Source organism: Sinocyclocheilus rhinocerous, unplaced genomic scaffold (assembly GCF_001515625.1).
Source record: "Sinocyclocheilus rhinocerous isolate Xijiao unplaced genomic scaffold, SAMN03320098_v1.1 scaffold942, whole genome shotgun sequence".
Taxonomy (NCBI): Eukaryota; Metazoa; Chordata; class Actinopteri; order Cypriniformes; family Cyprinidae; genus Sinocyclocheilus; species Sinocyclocheilus rhinocerous.
The window spans coordinates 541264-550621 of NW_015627890.1; the positions used below are offsets into that span (position 1 = coordinate 541264).

The following is a 9358-nucleotide window of genomic DNA, read 5'->3' on the forward strand; positions in this document are numbered from 1 at the left end:
TAGATGGACTTTTTCACTGGATGAAGTTTTATTATGGATTATGGATTATATATTTTGAAGCAATGGTTTGAAGTTAAAGCGTCTTAATGATGAATTTGTTTCTTACAAACACACAGCTTTTGTCTTCTCAAGAGTTTTTATTAATTATAAAATGGAAAATTTATTTATAAAATAAAATTACACATATTATGGATGTTGTTGGTTTTCTTGATTCATTTATGGAAGCTAATAGTATGACTGCGAATCAAAATTTAAAATTGGGAAGCTTAATCATGTTGCACTCTGATAATATCATGCAGTACAAGAACATTTGACCAATTTTCTCTTTAATGGTATATAATCTGCATGAAGCCGAATTGTCTTATGTTGGGAACAGATGCTGTCTGTAGCGCGCCACATCTGTCAGTTCACTCACATTTGACCGTTGAACTTGCTAATAGTGGTCAATGCAGAATCGATATATTTATATCTGCGGTCTTACCGTCTGCTGAGCGACATGGATTACTTTGAATGCAGATGTAGTGGGTTTTCCTGTTCACCAGTGGCATTTCAAACACTGCTGAAGAACTAATAAACCTGCCTCAAAACATACTGTCATCTTATGTGTGCGGATCACATCTAGAGCCTGTTAGCACGTACTGTGAGGAGATCCGTCATTGTTTTGAAACCAGCAACAAAGACCGTCATTCAGTTGCTCATGGCCATTCAAAATACTGAACAACTGGATCAGCCAATAACGTCTAATAATTCACTCCAAAATCATAAAGAAATTATCAATTATAGTATGTATGTATCTCCTATAAGTATTTTATAATACCTCCTATAAGAGGTCCTTTGCCTTCATACTGGCGTGCGGTGGATTACTTGTGGATTATTGTGATGTTTTTATCAGCTGTTTAGACTCTCATTCTGACGGCACCCATTCACTGCAGAGCATCCATTTACATCGGATGAGTAAATTTTCATTTTTGGGTGTACTGTTCCCTTAACTTTGTTTCAGATGTTTCTCCAAAAAAATTATTATGTATTATTATTAAGTATTTACTATTGTCTCAGACAGTTGATATTTGAAACATGAGAAGCCATGAGCTTTAAAAGAGCAAACTCTGAACAATTTAATGTTCATCTGGACCTGCACAAGTTATGATAAATGTGTCCATGCATATAGGCTGTGAGGATCTCGAGTCTATCTCCGTCTGTACGGTCTCATGTCATCATATCCGCCACGTTTCAAGATTTTTCATAATATGCCGTAAGCAGACAGTTGAAGGGCATATGCAAAATCAATCTCCACCTGCTCGTCTGTGTCCTCGGCTCTGAGCAGATTCATGAATCACAGCATGTGCTGTTTCTGACAGAAAGGGGTGTAGGATTTGTCTTTGTACATTGTGAAGAGTTGGAAAATTGGCACTGCCATATGAATATACAATGCTGCGAATCCTCCAAAGAGGAATTTTAAATATATTTATTTGGTTTGGTTTTGGTACATGATTTGGTCTCTGTAAGTCTTGTTCATCCCACACTCTTAAAGGTTAAAAAATCAAGGTTCCAAAAAGGTTTGATTATTTATTTATTTTAGCGATGCCACAGAACCAGCATTTTGGGTTCCTCAAAGAACCTTTCAGTGAACAGTCCTTTAAAGAACCATTTTTAAAATTTATTTAAAGAACCTTTTGTGCAACGGAAACATAGAGTGCAATAAAGAACCTTTATTAGAGGAACATTTTCCTCTCCCCATATGGCAAAAAATATATTTTCAAATATATTTTTTAAATGTATTTTAACTATACAAAAAATGGCCAAAAAATATATATTTACTACAATATGTTTCAAAAGATATTTATGTAAAAATATTGTCTACCAAGATGTTTTTGTATATTTTTGAAAATATATTTAAAAAAATAAAAGTATATTTCTTTAAACCATTTAAAAATATATGTTGCCTACCATATATTTCAATCCAGAAAATACATTAATGTGTCCAATTTTAAGATTTTTGTTTTTGTCTGTAACATGTGAACATATTTGAATAAAAATGAATAGATGAATAAAGCCTAGTTGTTGGCTACTGTAAGATTTGAAATGTATTCTTGCCCCTGAACTAGAGCCTGTTAGCATGTACTGTGAGGAGATCCGTCATTGTTTTGAAACCAGCAACAAAGACCGTCATTCAGTTGCTCATGGCCATTCAAAATACTGAACAACTGGATCAGCCAATAACGTCTAATAATTCACTCCAAAATCATAAAGAAATTATCAATTATAGTATGTATGTATCTCCTATAAGTATTTTATAATACCTCCTATAAGAGGTCCTTTGCCTTCATTGTTGCGTAAAAAATCAGCGTGTAGAAAGTAATGTCAATGCAATTTCTTATTTTAAATTGGGGGTGACCTGGACATGTATTTGTAGGGCTGGACAATAATTCAATATCAATATATATATCGTGATACATTTTTTTTCAATAACGGTGATATGATTTTTAAACACTTTTTTTTTTTTTACAATTGTTCATATCGATATTGGAATTACATCGTATCGACCGAAATTAAGAAATATACCGTGATATAAATTTTGGCCATATCGTCCAGCCCTATGTATTTGTGAAATTAACCTCAGAACTTTCTCTGTTAACCCTGAATGTTCAATGATAAACCATTGTTCAATGCTGATAGAGAGTTGAAGAAGTCGCTTTCCTTAAAAACGCAAACAATGAGACCTTCAGTACAATTTCTCACTAAATATATTTACATGACATACAATTTGCCATCAGTGCAATACATAGGAATGTTGCATAAATACCAAATGTTAAACCTTTTCCTCTGTAAACAAAAATAAATGAGATGACGGCGATCGATGTGACTCTTCTTTAAAGCAACATTTTACCACGTTCATACCAGATAAAACAACTTCACAGAAACCATCCCGAAATAAACTCAAAATCGGCCCATCGACAATCAGAAATGATTCAGCAAAACTAGAAACATAATGTACATTATGTAGCACGTGTACATAGTATATACTGATTTCCATACAGATCATGGATTGCTTTTGTATGAACATTTTCATATAACTTTGGCAGTTTTTCTTTTTTTTTTAGAATCAAAATTGTTTGAAAAAATAAAAAGATGATATCAAACAGTCAACATATGTGATGTAAGCTTGCCTTTCAGAGCCTATGTTCACAGTGATAATTCAGAAAGGCTGAAAGCCTATGGTAAAAAAGGAAACGTAAAGCAACTAAACCTACAAAAAATAAACGAAAAGAACATCCCACCCCTCCTGCCTGGACCGGCAGCACTCGAGGTGGTTTCATTGTTGTCAACGACTATAAAATTACAAACACTTATGAAGAGATTCGTAGCAGTCATCGCCATTTTAAAAAAATGGTCTCTTTTTAAAGTCGACTCAAATACAAAACGTTGGAGGGGAGCGGGTCCGAGCTGATGCCCAGTCACTCCGAACACATGGGAGAGAGACGTCACCAAGAAAACGAGACATGCACCACCAGTGCTGTGTTAAAAACGCGCAAAAAACAAACAAAAACGGTGCGAGAACGAAGACAAACAAAACGGCTACACACTTAAAGAGAGGATGATATACACCGGACAAAAAGAATCGAGCAAATTTAGAAGGATACCAACTTCACCAATAATTCATATGCGTCTGGTTTTTTTTTTTTTTTTTTTTTTAACACTCCAAAGAGAAAGGAAAACTTGAAATCGCATCATATGACCCCTTTAATATGAACTAACAATGAATAATACTTCTGTAGTATCCCTAATATTCCCTAATACATTTTTAAAATCAAAATTTGTAGCTTTTTACATTAGTAAATGCACGAAAACATGAACAATAAACAAATGGATTTTTGGTAACACATTGCAATAAAATCTTATTTGTTAACATCAGTTAAAAAAGAATTAACTATGAGCAGTATATTTTACATGTATTAATCTTTGTTAATGTTACTAAAAATAGAATTGTTCATTGTTTGTTGATGTTTGCAGTGCATTAACTAATATATGCAGCTTTTGATCTTAAAAATGCATTAGTAAATAAAAATTAAGATTACAAATTCTGCAACACTTTACAATAAGGTTCATTAGTTAACATTAGTTAACATGAACTAAGCAAGAACAATACTTCTACAGCATTTATTAATCTTAGCTATTGTTAATTTCAACATTTACTAATGCATTATTAAAATCAAAAGTTGTGCTTGTTAACATTAGTTAATGCACTGTGAATTAACATGAACTAACAATGAACGACTGTATTTTCATTAACTAACATTAACAAAGATTAATAAATACTGTAATATATGTACTGTTCATGGTTTGTTCATGTTAGTTAATACGTTAACTAATGGAACCTTATTGTAAAGTGCTACCAAAAATTCCATATAAATATTGTTTGTTATTAGTTCATGTTAACAAATATAGTTAACTAATGTTAACAGATGAAACCTATTGTAAATTGTTAGTTTTTAAAATAAATGCTATGCATTAACTAATGTTAATAAATTTGAACATTGTAAAGTTTTACCCATATATTGCTTACTTGTTACATCCAATATTTCAACTCCTGTCATCACCATGTTAAGATGGTAAACTCAATAACTTTTGCTTGATATGCGTAATGATACCAGAAAGGTATCAGAAGAAAGGGAATAAAAGGCCAAAATAGTCCAGTCACTAAATGTATGATTCAGACATTTTAAATGTCCAAATAATTCACATATTTGTATGTAGGAATTATTATACTGTATAATTGTGAGATTTACACCCTCCAGAACGTCTTGCCTGATAGACGTCCAAGCATTTTAACACATGAATAAAATGAATGCACCTTTTATGTTTAAATGACATCCACAGAGATGAAGACTCCAGTCAAATCAGCATCAAAAGCGACTGTATTTTATTGTACGTAAAGCTGGTGGACTCATGTTGAATAGTACTCATTTTATCCCCCTATTATTGACCACTTTGCTTGTGTATCAAATTCATATTCAAATTCATGGCTTACTGTGAATAGAGCATCTCTATAATGACATGAGTAACCTTTGCATGATGCTGCATTCACGCTTTCAGTCCGAGACGACTGTCATATCAGCCAGCACAACATACACAAAGATGTTTGTCCAGTGCATGAATGTAAATGTCTTTTCCACAGGCATGTCTCGGATCAGATGCATCTGTAAAGCAGTGTTTCTGTAACCCGGTCAGATTAATGTTTATCAGATGCGGAAATTGCATTGACGCCACACTGGAGCTCTTTTATGATTCCACACAAAAACGGCTTAAGACTCCATTAAGCTAAAAAGCCCTTAATATCCAAAGGTGGGCTTTGAGTTCATGCTATTTTACGTGCGCTCTAAGAGAGAGGTTAATTCAGTGTGTCAGTGAGTTTGTGCCGGGCTTCCATCACATTTTACAGACACCATTGAAAAGCCAAATGCAGGTCTTTTTGTTGAGCAATTGTTCTGGAAAGCCTTTCTTAGTGATCTTTTCCTTCACAAGCCTAAAATGAGACTGTCAGAAGTAAATCTTCATGTGGACGCTTGGTTTCTGTGCTCTTGTTCAAGTGCATCTGTGCAGCTTAAAGGCGATCAGTCAATGCCACCGGTGAAAAGCCCGGAAGTAGACGAGACGATTGCTCTATTTACAGTCAGACATGATTCATTTATTTCACGAGCAAAAGGGTCCAGTAATAGGAGATAAAGTGAGTATTCAGCTGGTCCATGAGCTCCATATAAAATAAAGTATATCTTTTATTAGGCTACTGATTTTTAAATTGATCTTTCAAAAGTGTGATTCATTTCTTTTTGTAAAACTTTTGAAATGAGGGCACGATGACTGAGTGAAATGGGGTTACAGAGGGAATAATAGCGATCACTTATCTAATCACGACTCTTTATCCATTTACTAGACATTTTCAGTAATATATAATCCTGTGGGATTCACATCCAACTCTTATAAATCAATGGTATCAGAAAGTAATACTGTGATATACGCTACCGTTCAAAAGTGCTTTTATTAGTGAGGATGCATTAATTTGATCAAACTGACAGTAAAGACACTTATAAGAATTCTGTTTCAAATAAATGCTGTTCTTTTCTTTCTATCCATCACGGATTCCACAAAAACATTATGCAGCACGACTGTTTTCAACATTGATAATAATCAGAAATGTGTCTTGAGCAGCAAATCAGCATATTAGAATGATTTCTGAAGATCATGTGACACTGAAGACTGGAGTAATGATGCTGAAAATTCAGCTTTGATCACAGAAATAAATTACAGTTTACAATATATTCACATAGAAAACAGTTATTTTAAATTGTAATAATATTTCACATTTTTATTGTATTTTACTGTATTTTTGATCAAATAAATGCAGCCTTGGTGAGCAGAAGAGACGTTCAAAAACATAAAAAATCGTACCGACCCCAAACTCTTGAAGTTTAGTGTATGTTACTGAACATGGGCGGTGCTTTTGTACCATATTTTGGTACATATCCCAAAAAAACACTGTATTACATGGTTCCATCTCCATAAACATGATATTTTTTATACCTTTCTGTAAACACCAACTGTTATGAATATAAACTATAGACAGGGACAGTTCCTGTATGAAATGAATACTCACTACTGGAATGTTTCGTTGTATTTTGGAGACCAGTTGTTATTCTTGGTTTTGGTGCTAAACTTGCGTTTCTTGTCAGCCAGGTGCGGGCCGATGGCGTGGATCTCCACGAAGGGGCGAAACATGGCGTTCGTCTGCCAGTTGATATTGTTCACACCCACAACTGCAGAAGAAGAGGATGGTCTCGAGTTAGATCATCAAACATAAGTGAGACATGTTCAATTATATGACTCCTATATCACACCTAGAAGGCACAAGTTAGAGTGAGTTATCTAGACTTGGAGAAAACCAACATTGGACATTCAGACCTGCTTACACTGGGGGAATAAAGGTATAGGATTTACAATTTTCACTTATAAATTTCTAGTAAATTTGACAAATAATTACAAAGAAACAACAATACATTGAATTAAACATGAAATTTTGATGTAGAAAGTGTGGAAGCCCATTTCTGTCACAGAATAATAAAATTAAGTAATAGCAAGTTTTTATCTCAAAATTCAGACTTTTTTTCCCGCATTTCGGAGTTTCTAAGATTATATCTCACAATTTTTTCTCAGAATTGCAAGATATATCTTGCGATATGAGTTTATATCTCGTGATATGCGTTTGTATCTGAATTGTGAAAAAAGTCTGAATTGTGATTTAAAAGGTCGCAACTATCATTTTTATTTCTTATTTTTCGGTGGAAACAGGCTTCCATAAGAAAGACTGAAATAGTGTTTTCTTTTCAAATTAACTCAAATATTATTTTATATATACAGTATATATAACAACAATAAATCATGGAGAAAGTTAATTAGGAATATTATAATGTCCGTTTTGTGGCATTCCTCAAAGTCATAAATTCATAATAACACAATGTCACTGATAATGTTTTGATTAGAAAGTGCAAATTAGTTTTTATGTATTTTTGTAAATGATTTTACATGCAACTGTAAATTACAGTTAGCTAGACAGTTACAGTTAGCATGCAGACTAGTTAGCTAGTCTGTTATGAAGCAGTGTTTGTGGTCATTAATTGGGTTTGTTGTGCAGGTGTCTCTCAGCAGTCCAGTTTTCGTGTCTCCTGTAGAGACAGAGCTCATTAACAGATCCTGAGCTCTTGATAAAGCAGCCAGATGAGAGCCATTACAGCAAGAGGAAACTTTCATTCTGCTAATTACAGCAGCAGCAAACGCTTTATCGGTGAAATTACACTAACTGATTAAAAGAACACAGTGTCAGTGGCAAAGAGAAACATGCTAATTTGGGTAATTTAGACTTAAAAGAGTATCTTAATCATGAATTAGTGTGCGTGTTTTACCTTTGACGCTGACTTTGTGCTCTCCAGTGCCGGGGTGTGAGATCAGGTCCACCTGGATGGCGACCTCCCCGATGGATCCAGACGTGGACTGACCTGGAATCAGTTTTGAGACATTCAGATAAGAGCATGCATTACACACTGAGCCACAAGCCAGACACACAGTAAAACCATAGAACAAGTGATTAATGAAATGTGCTTCGGCTTGGCTTATGTCAATTATCATGTTGTAGAAATAAACCAACATACAAACACACATCCAAAAATCTGCTATATTATAATTATTAAACTATAATTATAAATCAATAGATGGTAAATATGCAATTTTGAACATTATCTGCCAGAGCAACTGATGCATAAATATAAACAGAGTATAAGAAGAAAAATAATTATAACTTTATACTGTATTATACTATATATATATATTTTCTGTGTATATTACTTCTTTCCAATACAACAATAAACCAACTTAGACTACATATTAGGTATAAGGCACATAAAAAGTACAAAAATGTACAAAAATTAAATGTAAAAGCTGGTGCAATGTGGCATTTAGTTCATGTCTGTTTGCAATTGAAAGTCACCTGAAATTTGGAAATTAAAGCCAATAAAGCTAATAAAGTGTAACTTTGTGTAACTTTATTAGAGAGAAAGTTAGAGACAGCAGATGCTTTACGGTTGTTTTGAGAAAAAAATATTAAAATATGAGGCATTGCTATCTTTCAGAAAAGTCGATATAATCTATCCTGAGAGAGATTAATTTCCCCTCGATTCATCTTTACTAGCTGTAGACTGAATTCACAATCCCATAAGTCTAGTCTAATGGATTTCATGGTTGTTGAATTGTATAGTTTTGAAAATATAATACTCTGTCCTCACTGGAGTAGATCCAGACAGATCGCTGCTGAACGGGAGAATAACAGAGGAGTAAACGGTGTGTTTTGTATCTTTGCGTTTGCCCTTCAAGGTTTGCAGCAAACAGGGAAACTGTCAAGGCCACATTTGGGCAAACTAACTCAAGAGCGCATGACACGTGTCAGCTAAATGAACGATTACAGAATGACCTACAGCGTCCACAGCAGACATCAACAATCAATCACCATTGGATTAACCTCGTCTCTGCCTTCATTTGCTCTCTGACCTCGTAACAAACGCCGGCTTTCATAAAGACTTTCTGTGGCAGATGCCTGAAGAGGCTGTGGATTTATTTCCCAGACCACATTTAGATACGGAAATGCAAATAATTTTTATGATAACGCTACTAAGTGCTAATAAAGCTGTTGCTTTTAACAATAATTATTGCAATTATAATAGTAAATCAACATGTGGTAAATAAAATTTAGAACGTCTGCTAATAATTGCTAACTAGTAAAATAACAAAAACAAATAATAATAAAGTATATATA

At 33.9% G+C, this 9358-nt stretch overlaps 1 protein-coding gene across 1 annotated transcript in view; it reads right to left on the minus strand.

Moving 5' to 3' along the window:
- Window positions 1–6651: 6651 nt before the first annotated feature.
- The window catches only part of unc13c (unc-13 homolog C (C. elegans)), a 169000-nt gene continuing 166293 nt past the window's right edge, over window positions 6652–9358 (minus strand). Inside the window, exons 31-32 of the mRNA XM_016546895.1 lie at window positions 7956–8048; window positions 6652–6812 (exon numbers count right to left, since the gene is read on the minus strand). Of these exons, the coding sequence (XP_016402381.1) occupies window positions 6652–6812; window positions 7956–8048 (254 nt within the window). The remainder of the gene's footprint in view (window positions 6813–7955; window positions 8049–9358) is intronic.